Raw genomic sequence first — 23,811 nt, 5'->3', positions numbered from 1 at the left:
ACATTTTGACGTCTCGTAAATTTTATAATTGCACCAGAATAATGTTTATACTTGGCTTCAACACAAAGCTTTTCTGTTGATTCCTCCCAAAACTCTGCTTTCACTTGACTAATTGCTGTTAATATTTACAAAGAAGTGAATGTGCCCGGATGAAATGTGAAAACTTTTTTTTTTTTTTCACAATTTCAAACCGCAAAATTCCGAGCTGATAAGGACACGTGAAGGCATCACCAGCAGCTCGCTCAGTGGAGCCGAGATCATTAACAGGCATGTACGCTTTCATTCATATTGATGGTAATATAGTGTAATAAAAGACGTTGAAGTTGAGATGCTAGCGGTGATAGTTGTGTTTGATAGTACGTAGTAGCTTAGTTGTCTTACGGTCATATTCCTGAGCAGTTAAAGAAACGTGATAACACACAATAACCGTTAGAATAGAAGTTATTTAGTTTCATAAGTTGTAACAAACTTGCAGCTAGTTAGCTTGAAACGGCGTGGTTTAACGCTGTTAACGTTAGTTTAGACGCAACACTAAATTTGCTGCAACGATTTCCTCGTAACGTTAGCTTAGCCAGAATGAGACCGAGCGTTGCGCCGAACTGCATTCAAAAACTTGACAGTTTTTAAAGTTTCCTTGGCTGTGCGTAACTCTGCGTATCTGTCAGAAACTTGATTCATATTTTTGGCAATTACTTGAAGCAACTATTCAATTCGGCATTGACAGAATTCACAGAGAAGGACAACGTTTAATACAATTTTAACTTTATATTATAAACATTTCGCCATTTTATCCAGTGGAGGCTAGCTAGCAGTTTATGTCAGTAAAATGTTTTAAAATTCATTCAAAGTGTTGCTTAATTGGTCAGAAAGCATGTGCTCTGTAAAAAGGTATTTGTTAACTTAGGTTTTATAGGCTAAACGGACAGATCTCCGTACAGGAAATATTGTGTTTAACAAATTACTCGCTGCCTCCAACTCAACCTCAAAAAAGAAGCAGACTAGTTAAACTAATCTACAACTAATAGACAATATAACGGAACTTATTAGCAGGGTCGCTTGATTTGGGTCACATTGCCTGGCTGGCTTCCAGTGGGCGGGGTAAGTTGATGGGAAAATCACGTTTGTCCCTTTGTGATCACTATGTGACTTAATTTTTTTTCTTCCCAGGAAGGAGAATGGCAGGCCTGTGGAGATCCTACCAAATCTTGATGACCAAATACCCCTGGACAGTGCAGATAGTGACTGCTGGTAGGAATAATATTATTACACACTGCATGCATCCAACAACTGCAGGTCCCCACTGAAGATGCAAATGTAATTTTCAAAAGACAGCAGACAAATTTCATATTTCAAACTAAGTCATCTTAATTAGGCAATTAAGAGGTGCAGAAAAGTTCTTTCTTACACTTAAACTCACTTGTTGGTTAAAATAAAGTGAGTGTAAGTGATGACAAAACCCCGGGGGCTTTACATTTTCAACTGCTGGTCACATTTCATGAGCTTTGCTCCAGTTTACGGCGTACCTCAGTTTCAGAATCAACAAAGAGGACAGGTCTTTGAACCGAGGGACCGCGATTTTGTTTTGTTGTCTGTTCCTAATCGCTGTCAGCCTTGAGACTGATAAAGATTTTTTAGATTAGATTCAACTTTTTTGTCATTACACAGGTACAAGTACAAGGCAACGAAATGCAGTTAAGGTCTAACCAGAAGTGCAATAAGCAAGTGCAGGATATAAAGTGTGTGCATAAATGCAGAATAGAGCAATATTATGAAAATATTTTACAAGTGGTACTATGGACATTATATACAGATGGTATTATTACTATAAACGGAAGTATACTGATGGATATGTACAATAATGAATTATGGACAGAAATAACAGTGCAGTAGATGAGTTATTGCAGTATTCAGTACAGAGTACTGGAGTGCAAATGATGCAGTATATGTATAAATAAATAGTCTGGTAGTGCAAATGAACATGTGGTACATGTAGCAAAAACAATATAGCAGCATTTAAAGTTAAGGTATATGAGGGGACAGTGGAATCAGCGGGGGGCAGAGTTCAGTAGGAAGACAGCTCTGGGTAAAAAGCTGTTTCTCAGCCTGCTGGTCCTGGTCCGGAGGTACCTGAGGCGCCCGCTGGAAGGCGGGGCAGAAAACAGTCTCTGGGTTCGGTGAGAGCAGGAAGAATGCTGTGGGGTCGACGCAGACAGCGTTTCCTCTGGATGTCCTCAATGGCTGGAAGTGGAGTCCCTGTGATACGCTGGGCAGTTCTCACCACCCGCTCCAGTGCCTTGCGCTCTGCAGCAGAGCAGTTCCCATACCAGACTGTGACACAGCTGGTTAGGATGCTCTCTACTGTGCAGCGATAGACGTTCACCAGGATAGCTGAGGACAGTTGGTTCTTCCTCAGTGTCCTCAGGAAGAGGAAGCGCTGGTGAGCCTTCTTGATCAGGCAGGAGGTGGTGGTGGTCCACGACAGGTTCTCCGAAATATGGGTCCCCAGGAACTTGAAGCTGGAGACACGCTCAACAGCCATCCCGTTAATGTGGATGGGGTCATGTGTGCCTCCTTTCTCCTTCCTGAAGTCCACAATGAGCTCCTTTGTCTTGGAGGTGTTAAGGAGCAAGTTATTGTCTGAGCACCATGTGGCCAGGTGCTGGACCTCCTCCCTGTAGGCCGTCTCATCGTTGTTGCTGATGAGACCAATCACCGTAGTATCGTCTGCAAACTTGATGATGGCGTTAGATCCATACACAGCCCTGTGGTACGCCAGTGTTGAGTGTGATGGTGGTGGAGCAGTTGTGGCCTGACCTAACAAGCTGAAGTCTGTTTGTCAGGAAGTCCATAATCCAATTGCAAATGGAGGTGTTAATGCCCAGGTTTCCAAGTTTGGTGATTAACTTGGAAGTGTTGAATGCAGAGCTGAAGTCAACAAACAGCATTCGTGCATAAGTGTTCTTATTGTCCAAGTGTGTGAGTGCAGAGTGCAGTGCCATGGAGACTGCATCCTCTGTGCTCTTATTGCTGCGGTAAAGACTAAGCCTGCAACAAACAAACATAATCAATATGAAAGTAAAGTGGCTATTAAGAAGATAAAATACGAAACCTTTGCTGATTACAGTTTTATCAGATTTCAGGACTTTCTAGCGTTTCTTCTCCTCATAAAGTAAATGGAAAAACCTTTTGGATCTTTAGACTGTTCCTCAGTCAAAATAAGTAATTATAAGACGGTAACTTTTGTCAATAAAGTCACTGTGTAGGATTTTTTTTTTCTTTACAAACAAAAAAAATGTTTACCATCAGAATCATTAAAAAGAAGATGCTGTAATTCTATACAGTAACTTTGAGTTTTTATCAATAAGAAGAACAAATAATCAATAATGAAAATAACATATTAGCCTCTAATTTATTAGAATGTGACAAGGGGAAGCCTGTAGTTGTAGCCTGTAGGGAAACATTTTCAGGTGTGGAAAGCACGTTAGAGTTGTTCTGTATCTATGAATCTGACTAAGTAATGTAATGAATGAGTCTTCCAATGTAGTGCAGTTTAATCACCACTAGATGGAGGCAGTGCTCACCAGTTGTCTGGTGCACAGCAGCAACCAGTCCTTTTTCTGAAGAATGTAAAAAAACTGTGAGACTTACTGATTATTAGCAATTGTGCAGTGTAACTAAGTACATTTACTCAAGTATTATACTTAAGTACAATTTTGACATACTTGTACTTTACTTGAGGATTTTATTATATGCTACTTTATACTTCTACTGTACTACATTTCAGACTGAAATATTGTCCTTTTTACTTAACTACATTTTTCTTTCACTTTATAGTTACTTTTTACATTTAAAAAAACATATGATGCAGTACTATACTACTAATCTACCCAGTAGTATACAAAGTATCTAAAACTGGCTCCACATTGACGAACTAAAACATTAAAATGCTCTTACATGTGTAGTGGGATCGCCCACAGAAACTAACATTTGTTAGTGATAAAACACAATAATATAGTATTCTATAATAATAAAACACTGTGAAAGTAGCTATTCTACATAATGAGTACTTTTACTTTGATACTTTTAAGTACATTTTGCTGACAATATTTCTCTACTTTTACTTAAGTAAAGGATCTGAGTACTTCTTCCACCCCTGATTATTAGTCCTTGCACCTTTATATTTAAATTAATTTAAGTGCAGTTTTACTTTAATGGTCAGAATTCACAGACTTGAAAGACTTGAATCTTAACTTAAAATTTACTTATGAAGAGTTTTAAGTCGGCTTAAACCAGATTGTAGGGTTTTTTGATTTGTTGGGTAAAGACATTTTTGGGTGGCTTGTGATAATTTCTACTTTTTGTAACATTCGGGTGGTTTTTCCCCCACTATATTCCAATGAATCTGCCGCTCCTCTTGTGTAATTAGTACAGATTTGTCATTGGGATTGACAGGCAACTGAGTTCAAAGAAACCAACAAAACCAAATAATATTTACGTTTATTACTACGGTGTTACAACTTCTTTTCCTTTTTCAAATCATTATTCAGTCGGCTCTGTGAGAAAAGCCTTTCATAAAAGCTTTACGTCTGTTCCTATGAGTGAATTATCTTAACATTAGGTTGAATGCAACGTTATCTAATAGACTTTGTGGAGATCATTTTGCATTATCAGAAAATGTAAAAAATCGGGCTACATTTGTGACGATGGGGCAGGTTTGAGGCTCTGATTGGGCGACTTAATATCATTCAGATCTGTCAACTCTGTTTGTTTGAGATTTGACTCACAGCTCTGTTGCTTTTAACAGATTCAAAGTGTTAGGTTTGATGTTTAGAATATTTCCTTGCGTAAGTCCACCCCCAGTTTCTTTCCTCCGTCAGTCCCCTGAGTCTGTGTTTGTGAGGGGTTTTAATATAAATCTTTCTTTCTTTCTTTTTTAATCATCATAAAGTGAGTTGACAGACTGAAGCTCGGGAGCTTTAAGACCACTGTCATCTCTCAAGGCGTCTCAGTTAAATGACAAAGGAAATGCTTATATTTATTCCTCTCTAGGTGTGCAATAGACATTTTCTGTTCGTCGAGTGTGTGCGCATATTTGTGTGTGTCCACCTTGTCACCCTAACTACCTTTATTAGTTCTCCCATGACATTTTAAGGAAAGGTTACCTCTTGTTCAGCTGGGTCTATGTTATTGCACTGTGCTGTCAATTTTTAACTGTGGTATGTGGTCATCAGTGGGTGACATTATGTTAGAGCAGCTTTTTCCACCTGCTGAACAGGTGTTTTATGTGTCTTTTTATGAGTTAGGACACAAAATCTGCCCTAAATATCATCCTGAAAGGGTTTAAATCGACAAGGAGATTGAATCCTGGACTTACATTCACCAGGTGGTCAGAAACATGACTCCAAATGAATGCTAATGTTGCTCCGTGTCTGCTGGACAGTGGTGGAAGAAGTATTGAGATCCTTTAGTAGCAATACCACACTGTTAAAATACTCCACTACAAGTAAAAGTCCTGCATTGCAAAGATTACTTAATACTTACGTAGTACTTTTACTAATCAGCAAAATGTACTTCAACTATCAAAAGTAAAAGTACTCATGCTGCAGAACAATGACTCTTGTAACTGTTATATTACTGTATATTGGTTTATTATTACTGATGCATTCATGTATAATTAACATTTTATTGTTGTAGAGGTGGAGCTGGTTTGAACTATTTATTTACTGCTGGGTAGTTAAATATGTTGTACGCACAAAACCTATGTTCAAACATGATGCGTTGTTTTATGAGCTCTTCATATGTTTTGTACGTAAAATCTTAGTCTGCAAAGTATCTAGTAACTAAAGCTGTCAGATAAATATAGTAAAATAAAAAGTACAATATTTCCCCTCTAAATTGTAGCAAAGTAGAGGTAGAAAGTAGCATAAAATGGAAATAAATACGGTTTGCTAACACGTTCGGCGTCAGTGCTGTGTGTCAGCTTGTTGCAGTAGCCAAAAAATCAATTATTGCAGCTATAAATGTGTTTTCAGTAAAATGACAGTTGTAGGAAACTCCATCAACAAAAGCCAGTGGCTGGTCTCCACAACAGTGCCTCTTTTTGTAGCAAATTATGCACTGAGGTGACGCACTAGATTTTAATGAGCTGAATAAAGATAATTTAAATGTACAATTACTGAAATGAAGCCAAGTTTTTACCCAATATGCCGTTGGAATAGACCTAAGCCATGGCAGTGTGACAGCACGCTCAATACCAGGGCTCTGGAACAAGCTTAGCTAAATGCTATGCAGTCGTTTTTTAATGTGTAATCAATTACACCTGTGCTTTTACTGCTATGACAAGCCAAAATGTCTGCTGTGAAAAAGGTTTATTGTGAGCCGCGTCAACACCCGTCACCATGTTTTACATCATTTGAACACAGTGTTTTTAATCCTCCTCCTCTTCTGTCCCTTCATCAAAACAGAAAATGTCCTCTAGCTGCGTTGCATTCTGGTCTCTTGATGCTAATGTTGCATTCACGCTGTGTCAGCAGAAAGGGGGGGAGTCCCATTTGTTAACTTGGGAAAACATACAGTATAACGTCGATGCTGAACATTATTGCCATCATTGCTAGCACCGTAGTCGCACCAGATAAATGGAAATGTAGCCTAAATTAGCCATTTGTATCATGTTAAGAAGTTAAACCAGATGCAAGCAGACTGTGTAAGCTTTATATCTCCCTTATAATTAGCTGCATTGATTGTGTTAGCGCCAACTCTAATTACTTTACTACTATAATACATATGATGGTGGCTTTGCCGCCATTTTGGCACCAGTTTGTTGACACTTGTATAGTTTTTTGACCAACTGGGGGATATCATAGCTGTCAGACTTGATGCACAGTAACAGATTTAACTTTTTTTCCCACTTACCTGCTTGTATTTATGGTCAATATATGATGTAAATACAAAATCCTCTTGTAGCTGCAGTGAAAATATCATCCACATGAATAATCTCACCTGTAGCATCATGCCCAGTGGTCTGAGACACAGTATCTGTCTCCTGTTTGTCCTCCAGGGTCTTTAGTGGGTGTCGGTGATGTCATCTCCCAACAGCTGATTGAGAGAAGAGGATTGGCTCATCACAATGTGCGGCGGACGGCCAAGATGATGAGTATTGGTTTCTTCTTTGTGGTAAGTAGTGTCCTCTTGATTCTTGTAAGTTTAAAAAAAATACATGTAACACACCAAATATTCACAAAACAAGAAAAAAAACAATTAAAGTTAAAACATTGTGACAGCAGCACAATTCACCTTTCAAGTTGCACATTTCTTCACCACGACATAGGCAAAGTTTATTTATATTTCATCTTATGTTCCGCCAATCAGCTACCGAGTCGTCATTCTAAACTTTTATAGAGAAGATGTATAGACGTTTGTCTCTTCAACCACACACAGGAATCTCATGTTACACTAAGACACGTTTGCTTGTTCATCTCGAAAGACACAACTGTGTCATGACTCATACATCATGTCTTAAGTTTGGTAGTTTAAATCAATTAAACTGCAGTCAGTATGCAGATACTAATGTTCAAGGTGTGAAGCAATGGACAGAAAATGTGTGCTTTTCAGAAGAAGTTTCAAAGTTTTGTTTTTATGCACTCCACAATTTTTTCGAACCTCAGCTAGAATGTGTTTCAAACATCAGTGCATTAAAATAGCGCATTTATAAGAAAAGAAGCCCCATTAATCATGATTGTTTTTGTTTGTTTTACAACAAAGGGTCCAGTAATCGGCAGCTGGTACAAAGTTTTGGACAAGCTGGTGGTTGGAGGAACTAAAAGTGCTGCCATGAAGAAAATGCTGCTTGACCAGGTGAGATCTGAGGCTACAATAGTCTTCCTCTCTTCTTCTTCTACTACCTGTTGTTGTTGTTGGTTAAAGACAAGCATAAAGTGCTTTCAACAAACCAAGAAACAGAGTGGAAACAGCTCAGTGATGCGCTCACACACAGTAGTGTGGGTGTTTTTCTGTCGTCCATTCAATTAATGAGCTGAGCCTAACCGGGTGGATGAGGCCCGACCACAGAGATACAATTTCCTCGTATCAGGCTGACAGACGGCTCTTTGTTGTGCTGACAGGAGGAAACTCTGTCAAATTCTGTCGAGTTTGGAAACGAAGCGGGCTGAACAGTTTGGCCATTTTCTGTGATATCCCCCCACCCATACAGCTGAAGGACCAATCAGAGCCTAACCCTTCTTTCCTAAATTCCTTCATTGCATCTGTTTTCTTATGATAGTGTTAATGGTATAATGTAAATGATGGCGAGTGAATAAAAATGAAATTTTGACAATTGAGCATTTGATGATAATAAGAATATTGGGCTGCAAATAACAATTACTTGTATCAGTTCTATCTGCCAGTTATTTTCTTGATTAACCAATATCTGTTTGGTCTCTAAAATGTCAGAAAATAGTAAAGAATGCCTTCACAATTTCCCATTGCCTAAGGCAACATCCAAACCCCAAAACAAATCCTTTTGAGAAGCTGGAACCAGTGAATCTTTGCTTGAAAAATGACTTGAACTGTGCGGTTCCAGATGAAAGTTGACACTCGTGAGAGGAATGTGGTCATCAGAAACGATGGTCTTAAATTGTACTGTGAGACGAGTCCACCAACTGCCAGTTTAGAGCTTTAGTGACCAACGACAGGCTGCGACAAAATTCAGACAATGTCAGAAATTTAGGGCCAAATTTAACAAAAAAATAAATAATCCGACAAGGTAACTGTATGCAGTCGGCACACAACATGAAATGATCACAATACACTGGCGAGGTAGCGTAATGCTGCAGCTGAAAACATTTACATACGTACCTCAAACTCAAACTTTTGAGGGTTTTCGATGCGTAGAAGAGCCAGCGCTGTAACCAAAGCTTGTTTATTTTTCAAAATATGAGAGCGGCTCATCACTTGTGTCTGCTTGCATCTTTTTTTGTTTTGTTTTTTTTTTTTTTTTTTTTTTTACATCATAGCTCTACGATTCACCAGACTTTCATCTGACGGCCTCAAAATAGATATCGTATGGTCGGACACAGATTGTGAACTTTAATCCCGTCTCACAGAGCGTGACATGGACTGAAGTTGTAAGATTATTGTTAATGCACAAGCTATAGGCACTTTTAAACAATCAATTGATTATCAAAATTGGCTCTGATTAATTTTCTGCTAGTTTACTAATTGATTAATTGACTAATCATTTCACCTCCTATAAGAAAAGTCACTTTTATGGCATTTATCAAAACCAGTGGTTACAAAGTGTTTTAGAATAAGCAACATAAAAAGAAGAAGAAGAAGTAAGAAAAAGAACAAGTAATTAGAAAATATTAAGATCAGGTAACAAGAATAACAGGAGGAAACAGAAATAATAAAATACCAGGAATAAATATGATTATAAAGAATGAACAAAGGCAACAAACAGACAGCAACAAGAATAATATATATGCCAAAACGCAGCATACTTTAGCTCATCAGAAAATGTAAAACCAAAGAAGAAGCAGTTTTCTTCACTCTGCCCTCTGGTGTTTGATTCAATCAAACTGCAGCAGAACAAATGCAGGTTAAACTAAAACCACCACAGAACAAGACTTCAGAGCTTTCAATACCTCCCACTGCTAAAATATTTAACGAAGCAAAGGGGTCCACTCCTGCGCTTGAATGGTTTTATGGTCACGCTGCACGCTGCTCCCTCTGCCTCAGTATACGTAACTGGAAAGCTCCAAGATTTGAAAGATTTAAGGTGATGCAGCGTCGATCTGCATCAGACCTGAATACCAGATGGAAGTCAAGTGGCTGTTTTATGTAAGTTTCATATGTGAGGAGCAGTTTCACTTCACTGTAAACAACTGAACAGAGATGAGGGTTTCTTGAAGTGATTTCACATTTTCTTTGAGCATCCTTGGTGTGTAGAATTCATTAAGTAAAATGCAGAAAATCCACTGTACAGTAAATATTTATTCTGCTTCAGTTCACGCATCAAATCTTTTCTTTAGCCTCTATCAGAGCCTTGATTATACCGAGGGTGCAGTCACAAAAATGTTCCTTTTCTTTCACCTGATCCACAAGAGACCTTTTTTTGTTGCATTTGGTTTAAGATCCCAACAAAAGTCGTATGTCTAACAAGTTACACATTTATTGCTCAGTTTTCGTCACCTATCACACTGCAAGGTCACAGATATTGGCAAGTTTACTTAAAAGGCCAATATACAATGACAAGTGTAGCTTCACTTATGAATAACGAGTGCTTCTTTTTCTTAAGAAGAGAAATATCACACAAGAATCTTAAGATAGAAAGTTAACCTTTAAAATATAGACCCATAATTAACATTTACAGTTTTAACTTGCCGACAAAGCCCCCAAAGAATCAATTCCCCATCAAAACAAAAAAAGCTATAAGACACCAACATCTATAACTTCATATACCAAACAAACAAAACATAACACAAACAAGCTCAGCCCAAGTGTCTTATGTATCTTATTACCTTCACAAATGTACACAAATTCAAAGATGCTTTAATATCAAATAAATTCACGCATCAGAATCAAAAACCACTTCCTCAGTTGAAGTTACTTTCTTCTCTTCCTTCTGTGTGTCTTTGTAGTTGTGTTTTGCTCCGTGTTTCCTGGGAGCTTTTCTCTGTATCTCCGGTGCTCTGAACGGACTGACGGTGGAGGAAAACATCGGCAAGCTCAAGAGGGTGAGTTCGCTTTATTTCACCGCCACATCCCGGAGGGGCTCAGACAGTGTTACTCCCTCTGTGTCACAGCTTTTAGCAGCCGGTCCTCACAGCAGGAAGGTTGTGGGTATGATACCTCTTTCCTTCTTTGGGGAGTTTGCATTTTTCCCCGAATGCTCTCCAAAGTTTCAGCAGTTAGGTGGACTAGACACTCTTAATTAGATACAGTTTGTGTTTGCCTGTCTCCCTGCCTCCCACCAGTGCATGCTGGGAAAGGTTCCAACGAAAACGTCACTGACAAAAAAAAAAATGTTTAAACTTGAATTAACATAGAAAAATACATAAATGTCTGTTTTATTTAAATTCCGAGTCTTAATTTTGCGTAGAAGTGAGAATCTTTAACCATTCGACTCTGTACGTCCTGGTGGTTTCAGCTGCAGTTTTCACAAAACAAGTCATTTTTGACATCAACATGACCTTTTTTTAGGCTTAAAAAAACATTTTTGTCATTTCAGATATTAAGTTGGTACTGGACTCTTCTTTGTTCTGACTTGACTTGACCTGATATTCTATATTTATACTTGAGACTTGACGCAAACTATCTAGAGAACAGTATTTTGTCTGTATGAACAAATGAGAGTACACAGAGAGGAAGCGGTTTTCATTCTAGGTACAGTATCTGACCTCCAACACTCACCCCTCATTACTGTTAAACTATTTCCTGTGATGGAGGAAGAGGGGGGAGGAGGGGGCTGTGGAAATAGATGGAGTGACTCATACCTTCATATATATTTGTGTGTATTTGTATGCCAGGTCAGAGCTAACTGTCATCTTGTGCCAGCTGCTCAAACGTCCGTCACCGCCTTGCTTACCCAACGTGCAGCTGGTCACCATCAATTATTTACAAAAGGAGGCGCGTGGACCTGAAAGGCCAACCTGGTAAATGTCAGAAAGGACAGAAAATAAATGACAAATGTGCTCATTACAACAAGGCCTGGCACTGAGGAAATGTGAGAGGAAAATGAATGGAGCCGCTGACCAAACAGCCACTCTGATTGTTGAAGCGGGACACAGGTCCATTCAAGACTTTTCCCTTCTTGTTTACCTGTTACTTAGCTGTACTGTCTTTTGTTTTTACCTGACAGAACAAAAACCTGAACTCCACCAGCTCATTCTTGCACCGTGTCCCAGTTCTATACTTCAGTCTTCAGTCTACAGCCATGCTAGCGGCTCTGTTAGGCTGTACTTAGCACATGCTAACTTTGCAATGCTGACATTCTCACAATGACAATGCTAACATGCTGATGTTCAACAAGTGTATTGATTGCCATGTTCACCATCTTAGTTTAGCGTGTTCGCATACTAACATTTGCTAATCAGCACTAAACACAAAGTACAGCTGAGGCTGATGGGAATGGCATTAGTTTTGCAGGCATTTGCTTATAAAATAAAGTATTGGACAAATGAAATGTTTGATCTGATGATAGCGCTAAATGAAAAGTCAGGGGATCACCAAAGTTACTACATTTCATCCTGAGTGGAACTTAAATGTCTGTACAAAATGTAATGATAATCCATCCAATAGTTAATGAGATATTTCTTGACCATAGCGGTGGGCCGACCGACATTACCATCCATAAAGCCATGCGTGGCTGAAGATCTTTAATGGGGGGGAAAGGAAGAAACCTCAGGAAGAGGGATCCGTCTTCCAAGATACTAATTTTTGTCATCTACTTTTTTTGCAGTTAGTGTGCAATTAATCAATGTACTTTAGTATCTTATACTAACAGTACTATAATGTCTACCATTTTTCCACAGATTATATCCTTTTTTGTTTTATGAGATGACAGCATTGGTCCCACAAAGGAAAGGAAATAATTAATATAAATTGAAGATTGTGGTGAGAAAGCTGTAGGAAAAAAATATTAAAACTGTGGAAAAACATTTAACGTCCTCTTTAAGTTGAATTGGCAGCAGTTTGATTGGCATTTGTTGTCATGTGTCTTGTATTGTTTCCTGCGAAATATAAGACACTGAAGTGCGTTAATTTCTTGTAAACTGTGAAAACAGTATACAACCATCTTAGAAACCCCTGGAAGTGTGTGTGGGAGGAAAGATTTTGACGTGTCTCTGACGCAGTGATCAGTTGTGGTAATTTCACCTCAGGTGGCAAAGTAGCTTGTTTGGCCATAATTAGAAAACAGTTTCACCCTGAAAGAAAAAATCAACCAGAAAAAAAGACTGTAGCTGGAACATTGCCGTGTTGTTTTTATATGTCGAGACATGTTGAGGTGACCTTTAAGTAGATGACATAGGGATTTTTTTGTGTGTGTGTTCACCTTTCATATTTACCCCAGAGTCCAAAAGTCTGCATCTACCACCCTTTGTTTCATCATTTAGCAAAAACTAATACAAATGTTTAGGTTAAGGGAACTTAAACTAGATTACACACATTTTAACTTATTTCAGTACATTTCTATGATTATTTTCACAGCTAATATCAGCATGTTTTTCAGCAGTGTTGAGCCACATTAATACTCTCTCTGTTCTGACTCTTCGCCATTCACCTGCACACGATTTTAAATCTTTAAAGAAACCTAGTTAATGATTTACATAAGTAATAAGGTTATGATAATGTGCATGATCACTGTTAGTGTTGATTTTGAAAGGGGAGTTGCACAGGTTGATGGCCACTGTGCAACTCTTGCCTTGGCATTATGTGAAAATGATATAATATTGTCAAGAAAGTATATGTGAGTTTAAGTGACTGAAAGTCGTGAATATGCATTGTATTTTGAAAGGATTATCTCATTAACTAAGTGTGATCTGAAAATCCTTTGCACAGTCTCAACAGGCACTAGAGCTCTTTTGGCATCTACCATAAATATAACACAAGTAGGTACTTGACTATTAGTTTTAATCCTGGTTCAACCATGTAAAGCACTTTGTAACTTTGTTTTGAAGAGCGCTGTATAAATAAAGTTTATTATTAGTAGTAGTAGTAGTAAATACTGCAAGTTGGTTCTGAAACATTAAAACCTTGTGGGTCCGTCCCATGGGCAGACACAGAAATGTTTTAGGACCATAGACGGAGACTTGGTCTTGATGTTTCAGAACCAGTAACCAAGAGACAGAAGCTGCATCTGAAATCTCTCCCTTGTCCACTTGTCCACTTGTTCACTTTTTCGTAGATTAGATTCAACTTTATTGCCATCGCACAGCTCCATAAAAGTGAAGCCAAAACATCTCGATCGCCCCCTGGTGGCTGGCTGCAGAATAGGTCATAAATCCCGCCCCCTCCATGTTAGCGGATGGGCCAAACTGAAAACTCAAAGTACACGTCAGATACATTTTTCCCAAAGATTCTTTCTGTCCGTTTAGGTAGTTCTTATCACTCTAATGTATGTTCAAGTGTTAATTTTTCTGATAAGTTTGGTTTTAATTATTTATTTGATGCTATAAAAAGGGGGTTTCACGTCATGATTGACAGCTGAGCACTGCTCGCAACTGAGTCGGCCGGGTGTATGGGCGGGACTTCAATACCGTGGTCCAACTCCGATCACTACTGCGCAGACTCTGGCTCCAAATGATATCAAAAGCGCAAGATGGCATCTCCCATATCCGGCATATTTTGGCTTCATTATAGTCTGTGGGGAGGAAGTGGAGACGCATTGTCCATCTATATATACAGTCTATGGTTTCAACACCATGGAGGGGGGGGGGAGTACTCGACTGCTTACCAACCATCCAAAACAACCGACACGAACACCCTAGCAACCACACCAAACATCTTATCAACCATCAAGCCACTTCCTGACAACCATCCAGAACACCACAGCAAGCACGTAGCAATGACTTCCCAAGACACTTAGAAATACCTTTTATAAAGCATTTTTGCCAATACTCTGGCAATACTCTTTAATTGCTTTAGCTAGAGTTTTCTTGTAAAGTAAATAGCTAGCCTCCGCTGTATAAGATGTACTGTTTGGAAGCTTTTTTTCCTAAATTAATTCTTTTAAATGCAGGAATATATTCTTTGCATCAATATTCAACATTAAAGGAAAATATAGATTTTTCCTGTGCCATACGACAAAGTGACTAGAATATACTGTATCTATAGGGGGTTGATAGAGATGTCGATCATTACCAATTACTCAACCATTACTTGGCCATCTGCTGATATTTTTGGCTATAAAACTTCCATCCTGCATTGTTTTGGAATGAAAATCCCCACCGACTGGAGTTTCAACACATCACCATTTCTCACTTCATCCCCCACTGGCAGTTTCAACTGTTCAGTGATGGAAAATGTTGGAGGGCTGAACCTGAAAACCTGAGTAGGAGGCCAGAAGTTTTGAAGTTTCTTAACAGATGTTTGGTATCAAAACAAACTCAACTATCAGCAACTTCTGACCAAAAATGTTGGTATCATTCTTCAAAAACTGATTTCAGTCTGAAATCAGAGCCAGTATGTGTCTGTTTTATCCCACGAAGCACTAGACATTGAAATGTTTTCAAATTAATGGTAAACTTGCACATTTATGTGCAACAGAGATGTTTTCAAGCTGAACCAAGATGCATTTTGCAGCTTTTGCAGAATTAATATACTCTCTGCGTCTACCGCGACTAGTTGACAGGTGAAAGATAGATGGATAGGTAGATAGAATAGCTAGATTTGCTTTTAAAGGTTCGTTATTATGAGGCTCATTACCTGCTGCAGCTGAATGATTGTGAGCAGGTCTTAGTGACTTAGGCGTCCTCTGGACTGCCTCTAACTTCCCTCAGACTTAGGAAATAGTTTTAGTGCTAAAATACTTTGGGAATTACTCTTAGACCAAACACTTAGCCCTTTTATTTATTTTTTATTTGAGTTTCTAACTCAGCTGTTAAGAGCTACTTTTAGCCGTAGGATGTTTTGTGAATACGGCCCCTGATTAAAAGTGACTCAGCACTCATTATGATGCCAGTATAATAACTTTTTAAAACTTTGTTCACAGGACTACACAGATGCCCTGATCTCAAATTACTATGTAAGTTTTTCCTGTATGGTTTATCATTTTATTGAGCTTGTAAATATCTGTTTTGTTAAAATAAACGTATTGAAATAAAATTTCTAATTTTATGTGCATCATATGAGTAATTTGTCCCCTGAATGTCATCTGTTTGTGTTTCAGTTATGGCCCCCAGTCCAGATTGCCAATTTCTACTTCATTCCACTACAACACAGGTAAGAGTTTATGGCTTTATTAAAAAACAATCTGCTGCATTGATCACATGTGAAGTTTGTGTAAAGATGGAGAATCTAAATAGGGTAAATTAATAATATCATTAATATCTGCCTAGCCTGAAGAAGTCTTGAAAAGTCTTATATTGGCTGAGAGCTTTAGGGAGCAGTTTTAATGTGGCTGAAAATTATTTTATCTGAAAGACAGTTTTAAAAGACTTAAGATTTGGGCTTTTGTTGGTGCATGTTTGTTCAAAATCTGAAAATAATAGTGAAACTTGCAAAACAACACCTTACAAGGTCTGGATGTTGCATGAAAATGATTCACGTGGTGACACAAACAAACAAAAGTTCTCTGATGCTAGCAAGGCTATTTTAACCTGAATCTTTTTGTATTGTTAATGATTTGATAAAAATTAAATCCACTTTTGCTGGGGTTGGGGGGGCATGCACTTTTTTTGGCTTCCGCAGGGGGGCGTGACAGAAAAAGTTTGCGAACCACTGCGTTACATTAACGCAAGTCTCTAGGTTTTTATTATTGCACATTGCACATATTCTTTTTTCTTTTATACTGGGAACATTTGCACATTCTTCAGTCAATATTTTGCACATTAGATCCTCTTCGTTTTAAACACTGCACAGCTCTTCATTTTAGAATATATATAGTTAACATATTTCAATTGTAAATTTCTGTTTTATATTTATGCCTCTTGACTTTTACAACAATTGTTTTATTTTTGCTTACTTTGCTTATTTTGACTGTTATGCACTACAACACCAAGGCAAATTCCTTGTATGAGGGAAATCTACTTGGCAATAAACCTGATTCTGAAATGTCATAAGAACTAGCATTATAATTGTCTTTAAAAGCTTTAAATTTCTCCTGATTAAATATCAGACACACTGAATGCATCCAAATTAAACTTTAATAGTAAATTTTCCTCCTGCTTGTAGGTTGGCTGTCGTCCAGATTGTTGCTGTTGGTTGGAACTCCTACTTGACCTGGAAGGCCAATAAGATGTGAACAGTGATTACAAGTCCGGCCTGTTGTTGTTGATGATGATTTTACACACATTTGTAGTGTGTGTGTGTGTGTGTGTGTCACATGGGCCGTTCTGGTCTAACTAGATAATACTTTAGGCTACTTAGTCTTCTGATATTTCAAATGTGTAAAACTGTGACTGAGTCACTTATAAAGGTCAGGAGAAAGTGCTTGTCTACTCTGAATGACAAATTCACACTTGAAAGTCAAACTTGCATTTGCAGAAATGTCTGTGAAAGTTAGTTATTTATGGAAATGGGAGTTGGCAGTGGTGCCGCAGTGTAGCCACACATACGCTCACACACACTCATACATTAACACCTGCTGGTTGCAAAGGAAACTTTTGTTTGTAATTCATTTCATGTATTGTTAATCATTTTAAATAATTAGTTACCGGTTAATAGTACAATGTTTTGTCTTATCATGAAGGAAGTTTTCAGAATTTGTTATGATGTATTGTAATTTATATATTTGGTTTATTCATTTTCTCTTCACCTGCCTAATCTATGTACTTCTACTTTAGTAACTGTCTTCCTACATTTCCCAAAATGCCTTTTAACAACCCTCAGGAAAAGGCAAGCAGCCTGTTTTTAGATTTCTATTATAAATGTACATAAAGCCGCAGTCTTTATGCAAGTAATACCCACGTCTTATCAGTTACAGGATGCAATGCATTATGGTCTTTTGAGGCTTCTGTGGGTGAAGTAACTAGCATCAATTGTCAGTAAAAAAAAAAAAAAATCATGGCTCTGGAAAGATGCGCTTGTTCTTCAATGCTGAAAGAGTGAAAACAAAACCTGATGTTTAAAGAATAGTTTGATATTTTTGGAAATACATTTATTTGCTTTCTTGCTAAGAGTTCAATCATACCACTCACATGTCTGCAAGGTAAATATAAGGCTCTGGCCAGCAGCTGATTAGCGTTAGCCTGACATCGCCAGACTAATTCGCAAATGCATATGCCAGAGAAAATGAAACGTGAGCTCAGCAGATTCTTCTGGTTCCCAGGCTAGATTAGCTTAGCTTGGCAGAAAGACTGGAAACAGGGAGAAACAGCTAGCCTGGCTCTGTCTCAGGGTCACAAAATCCACCTACCTTATATCTTGTTCGTTTAAGCCGCACAAAAACCATTTAATAATGACAAGTTCAGGTTTTAAGGGGTGGACTATTTCTTGATGCTTAGCGTGTCTTTATGCTTAGCTAACTGGTTGCTTGGTCAAGTCAAATCAAGTGTATTTCCCAAAATGTCAAACTGTTCATCATTCATTGAATTATTTGTCATTTAATTATTTTGTCAAACTGCATTATACAGTAGTTGCTGGAAATTCACAATTAAACAACTAAATAGACCCAGGAATCCATTGATGCATCGACAATCACTGTTGAAGTGTTGATTTTTCTTCGATTTTTCAGTGTACATGGAATCTTTATACTCCAAATGTGCACATATGTAACAACAAAGGCCATCTCTGGCATACAAGCTAATAAAGTTTTACATGAGGGGATGTCAATGGTCTAACTTCGCTAACTTTTGTGGCCAACTTAGCTCTGGCTGGGTGGGGTTTGTTTGTAGGGAGATGTGGAGGCTGCTGAGCTGGGCTGTCAACCAAATTAACTGCACACATTTTTTTCCACACAAACACACTTGGGCTATATCAGGGAAAAGCAAGCGGAAAACGTCTGACGAATCCATTGAAAATCCGCCAAATAGCCTCGTCCCCCGAGGGAAACGAGCCTCTCCCCAGAAAGCTGGAATCCATTTTTGATTCAGCACCAAAGCTTGCTGTGTTTTAAGTTTAAACCAAGGTAATGAAATGAAGATACAGTACATAGTCTTGTTAGTACTCTAACCTGTACATGAGGCATGACAGAGCTGACGTCTGTGTTTAAAATGTTCAGGTTAAAGTCATTACAGGCAGAGACTGAATTTAGGGTTTAAATGGCTTTTTGAGCACCAGTAATGATGATACTGATATATTTTTTTTATGAGAAACTACTGATAGACAGTTATTTGTGCTGAGTTACAAATTGTATGATTTGTGACAGTCTTTCAATTTGTACATCCAAATATGCATAAACGTAAACAAAAGTCATAAATCTTCGGTTTTCCCCCCTGAATTATCCTCTTGTCAGGGCGAAATGGTCAATGAAACAGCATTGAGGCCTTCATTGGACTAATTAGTATTTTTTGTTTGCATCTGGTCTTAAATATGTGAATGTACCTTAATGGTAATATGCTTCTCCTTTTAAAGACCCCAAAAACTTGGTTTCAAATGTCCTTTGTTAATATTTATTATGACTCAAACACTCAGCGCTAGTGGGTGCGGTTTGATCGAGCGAGCTGATTGACAGTGCCCTTGCAAAATGAGCAAATGACCCCAAAACTGTCACCAAATTATTTAAACACACTGGTGCAGCGAAGTACGGGACGTCCCCTTTTTTCACAACTGAGCCCTGCCAACTTCAAACTAGTGAGAGGAACAAAAATACAGAAACCTCTCATGTGAAATAACCAAAAAGGCACAAAATGTTGCCATCATGTCGGACCCCGTGGTTAATAATAAGAAGCTAATAGAGAAAAACGTTTTTTAATGCGTTTAAATAAAAGTGTTAGTTCAAATATTAGTGGATGGGTATGTTTGATGATGTTCCTGGGGTAGTTGAGGTCTAAGACGCCAGTAATATTCCCAATTCGAGAATGTTCAGAATGGGTATTGTAATTTTACTACTATTATCTCCCCTCGTACAGAGCAGAGAGAGTGTAGTTTTACAATTCTCTAAATCAACAACTAGTCTGTGTGTCAGCCATGTGGCTTCCTGGGAGGTTAGTTGTCTAGTGTGGAATTATTTGGGCACCAGTTGTTTGTAAACAACTGGTGCCCAACTCTAGTCTAATCAGTATATAATATGTAACTTATCATTGTGTGTGTGTGTGAGACGCTTCTGAAAAGTAGAGTTTAAACAGCAGGTTCAGCACCGTGGACAGCTCCCACATTCATTCACTGTAGGTTTAAAGGGATTCTTGTTCCTAGCAAATACTCCAGTGTTTAAAGAAGTTGTTTGATTGGATGGTTGCTTGGAAATGATCAGATCTTACCTTGCAGTATAGGGCAGGTGGTCAAAAATAAAGTGTTAAATTAACTCCTATTGATGTGAAAAGAAAATTAAAACTGATTTGTTGTGTTTTTTCTCTCGTTGCATCACTTTGGCCTTAAAGGATCTATGGCACTGCCTTTAATCCTTAATTTTCCACTTTTATTATGCCTTATGTTGACTGTAAGACTGTATCAAATGTCCTAATGTCACAGACTCCAGTTTGATCACATGGGCAAGAGGGGATTCAGTTCAAATTCAGAATACCTCATTAGTGCTTCAAGGGGCAGTTTGATGCAAGCAAGTTTGCAAACAAATCCCACAAACAAATTAATTCACATTCATAAAAACAATAAATAACTAAAACTATTATAATGCAAGAAAATAGTTGACATATATACAAGGGTTATTTGACCAGTCCATAGCTGGCTGAAGATATCAAACACCAAGAAGTCACATAAAGTCTAGTAATATTTTATTGATGATCACTTCAAACCTTTAAAAACCCTTGGAACTTTCTCAAGGAATCTCCAACCTCAGAGACCCCCCCTCAAGGGCCCCTGTATCCTCCTCGAGGTCACCAGCCTCATAGGAAATAAACCTGAAAATGCCCCCTTTATTTTCTGCCGATCACAGCGTCCTCAGCTGTCCCTCAGGACTATATTGCCTTGTCGTCTCGATAGTTGTCCAGTTTCCAAAGCGGTCTGTGTGCTTGCATTGACGTCAAAGGAGCGGGCTGGATGTATAAAAACCTCCTTCCTCTCCAGTCGCCGCTCACAGGGACTTTTCAGACTCGGCTCCGATCTGCGATCCCACCGGCCGACTACAAAGTTCAGCTGCAGCATCTGGAGAGAATAAAGTAAGTACCGCAGCTTTCTTTTACTCTTTTTTTGTTTGTTTTTTTCAAAGTTTTGTTGAATAGGACATATTTGTGCAAGTGGGAACATGTTGCGACCTGTAGACAAACTCATTTTTAATTCTCTTTATATTTCTATTAAACTCGGAGATACCTTTTGTCATTTTTGTGCTTTTTGGTTCACAATTTTTTGCTTATTTGCATATTTTTTTTCTTGCAGGTCAGTGATCTCAAATTTAAGTTGCCTGATTGACCTAATATGTATAAGATGATAACAGAGTTTAAACCCAAAAATGGACATGTCATCATTACCCAAGGCCTATGTTAAATTTACCAAAATTAGTGACGGACTACAGTGGTAAAAATCAATAGAAATAAAATTCAAAATGATTATATCTTTGTTACAGGCATCTTTCTCTTTGTATGATGCCGCTTGACTTACGGTCAATCTGGCACAAAGATTTAAATCTGCAAAAGTGCGCAACAAAAACAGTGTTTAATGTGAGTTTCATTGTCTGATTGTCCTCTACATTTCCTGATGATTCTGTGATGAACTGTCTGTCATCTTAATAAATACCTCTGGTTGCAGGACATGAAGCCAGTCCCCCTGCTCCTGCTCCTCTCCTCGTTCCTCCTCTCATCGCACCTCCGCCCCGCCGCCGGCAGACCGCGCATCCTCCCCGGGTGGCTTGATGACAGCGGCCGCCTCCAGACGCAGCAACTGGACGAAGTGCTGCTCAGAGCGGCCGCCGCCGGGGACAGCACCGCCTCAGATCTAATGGGCGACAACATCCTGAGGTTTCTCCAAAGGAGGAACCCGGACCCTCTGCACGTGCTCCCACCAGAGGGGGAGAGCGAGGATGAGGCAGGGAGGACGGCGGCGCAGCTGTTGAAACGGAGCGAAGAGCCGCCGCTGTCCATCGACCTGACCTTCCACCTGCTGAGGAATATGATCCAGATGGCCAAGATGGAGAGCCAGAAGGAGCAGGCTCAGCTCAACCGCAAAGTCCTCGACGAGGTCGGGAAGTAAAGCTCTATTTATTTTATTTTTTTTAAATGCCTCATTAAAACAGCCCAACCGCTGTCTAAGTATTCAAGACCTCTGACATTAGTTGTTGTTTGTGCGCCTGCCTTCTCCACATCATTTTACGCACAGATGGTGCCAATTTACGCGTCACAGCATCCGCAAGTAAAGTGTAAATTCTTAAGTGTTATTTAAAGACTTTTTTTGGGAGGGGGGTCTGAGAAGTCCGTTTCCATATTTTCCAACAAAAACACACACACACACCACCATCCCCTGGCTTCACCCCACCCTCCCCCTCCTCACACACACACACTCCTCAGCACTGGACTTTTGGAAACTGTTGGGTATCACTGGATTTCACACTCAAACATTTGGACACATTTAATCCGGACATGAGCAGCAATGTAATTTGTCTCTCTGAACAAATGTTTTGATGCTTGAAGTGAAAATGAGAGATTACTACTTTACTAAAATAAATAAATCAGTCACAGTGCTGACCTAAATATTTCCAAATGTTGCTCTCCTTTGCTAAATTACAGCCTGACTTGATTAATTCTGGAGCTCTTTCTTGTCAGCAAATTGGGTGACCTCAGTGTTTAATGTTTGTATGGAACATGTTAATGATTCATGATATTTACCCCCTTTATAGGCTACTTGTTAGCCCCGTGCAGATAAATAAGTCTAATGTAAGGTGCACAATGGGTGTTTGGCTTGTAATCACCACACAACTGAATTGGTGCTGTGCAGAAACTTTCTAAGATATTAGAACCATCTTCATACACAATCCTAAAATGAATCAATGTACAGATGTAATAACTTACTCTGTGTTACTTAGTGATGTATGGTTCAGACAGACATTTATCCACATAATTTAGTGGTAAATTAAAACAAAGGTAGACTGACCTCCAGTTTATGATCACAATAAGGTGAACACACACCAAAAAAAGGTTTTTCCTTTTTAAAGTTACTATTGTCATATAACCTCCTTTAGAGGTTTACTCCTTTACAAAGATGGTGAGCTGTTTTTTCCCCTCTGATTAGTTCATGCAAACTACAATTTCATACACTACTAAAGGGGTAATTAAAGCACCAAGGTTCTGTGCTGTAAAAAACATAGTTCTGGTACTATACATAAATTAAGGATTCATTCAACCAGTTAAAGTCATGACTCGAGCCACAATTAGCCCCTAATGAACCTTTAAAATGACAAAAAGACTACTGTGCAGGATGTGAAGTCGTGAGGCGGAAAAATTCTGTGTATAACTCTCCTCTGTCTTTTTGTTTTTTTAAATCCACTGGCTGATCAAACTTAATGTAATGGGAGTGATGGGGTTTGTATGGAAATGGAGCTGAAGTGGAAGGAAAGACAAAACACACTTTAGGTTGATTTGTTTTCCTGTTTGCTCTCACCTTCCTTTCATCCTCTTTTCTGTCCTTTAGTTTGAGCGGGAGCACTATCACCTGTACTGTATCTATCAACTGTAGCATGCTAATCTACAAAAAAAGAAGAAAAAAAGCTTTATTTTACCGTAAACATTAATGTCTGACACTGATCACATTCTTTGTTTTAGCAAAAGAAGAAAAAGCGTTTTTGCCATTTATATTTTGTAATAAAAACGTTTGAAGTAAAAAAATCCTTGCTTTTGATTCTGTTATTGTGCTAATTATAAATGTGTATTAATAGATTTATAAAACACAACTTTTTGTGACCGCTATATGGTTTAAGTGTCATGTGATGTTTTTCCATTTGTAATAAGATCCTTCACAAAGGCAATACTGAAAATGGAAATACTGTAAGCCGAAAATTTCCCTATGGGGGTGATTTTTGTCCAGCTTGCGACGGGGTCAAACACTTTCAGA

The 23,811-nt window shown here is 38.6% G+C and overlaps 2 protein-coding genes across 3 annotated transcripts; both read left to right on the top strand.

The window, feature by feature from the left end:
* The first annotated feature begins 191 nt into the window (after positions 1–191).
* Positions 192–18,489, top strand: mpv17 (mitochondrial inner membrane protein MPV17). Of its 2 annotated transcripts, none has more exons than XM_044169005.1 (8): positions 192–267; positions 1,168–1,248; positions 7,058–7,173; positions 7,762–7,854; positions 10,638–10,733; positions 15,710–15,742; positions 15,887–15,939; positions 16,891–18,489. In XM_044169005.1, exons 2-8 carry the CDS (start codon positions 1,176–1,178, stop codon positions 16,958–16,960), a joined length of 534 nt encoding a protein of 177 aa, XP_044024940.1. In that variant the 5' UTR covers positions 192–267; positions 1,168–1,175; the 3' UTR covers positions 16,961–18,489. The 2 variants fall into 2 exon arrangements, with proteins under 2 accessions (XP_044024940.1, XP_044024941.1); XM_044169006.1 differs by lacking the exon at positions 192–267 and adding an exon at positions 299–1,098.
* A 2,347-nt stretch (positions 18,490–20,836) lies between these two features.
* uts1 (urotensin 1) lies at positions 20,837–23,585 on the top strand. The gene is made up of 2 exons (XM_044169007.1): positions 20,837–20,930; positions 21,517–23,585. The coding sequence occupies exon 2, from the start codon at positions 21,520–21,522 to the stop codon at positions 21,955–21,957; it is 438 nt and encodes a 145-aa protein (XP_044024942.1). The 5' UTR covers positions 20,837–20,930; positions 21,517–21,519; the 3' UTR covers positions 21,958–23,585.
* Positions 23,586–23,811: the final 226 nt, after the last annotated feature.

The sequence above is a fragment of the Siniperca chuatsi genome, linkage group LG16, assembly GCF_020085105.1.
Source record: "Siniperca chuatsi isolate FFG_IHB_CAS linkage group LG16, ASM2008510v1, whole genome shotgun sequence".
Taxonomy (NCBI): Eukaryota; Metazoa; Chordata; class Actinopteri; order Centrarchiformes; family Sinipercidae; genus Siniperca; species Siniperca chuatsi.
Note: the sequence above shows the minus strand (reverse complement) of the source record. Positions and strands in the feature narration are given on the sequence as shown.

Bases quoted from the DNA above. Each gene is read 5' to 3' on its own strand.
- uts1 (XM_044169007.1), top strand. From the start codon at position 21,520: ATGAAGCCAGTCCCCCTGCTCCTGCTCCTCTCCTCGTTCCTCCTCTCA.
- mpv17 (XM_044169005.1), top strand. From the start codon at position 1,176: ATGGCAGGCCTGTGGAGATCCTACCAAATCTTGATGACCAAATACCCC. The intron at 7,855-10,637 runs GTGAGATCTGAG...GTGTCTTTGTAG, and splicing joins AGAAAATGCTGCTTGACCAG to TTGTGTTTTGCTCCGTGTTT. The intron at 10,734-15,709 runs GTGAGTTCGCTT...CTTTGTTCACAG, and splicing joins ACATCGGCAAGCTCAAGAGG to GACTACACAGATGCCCTGAT.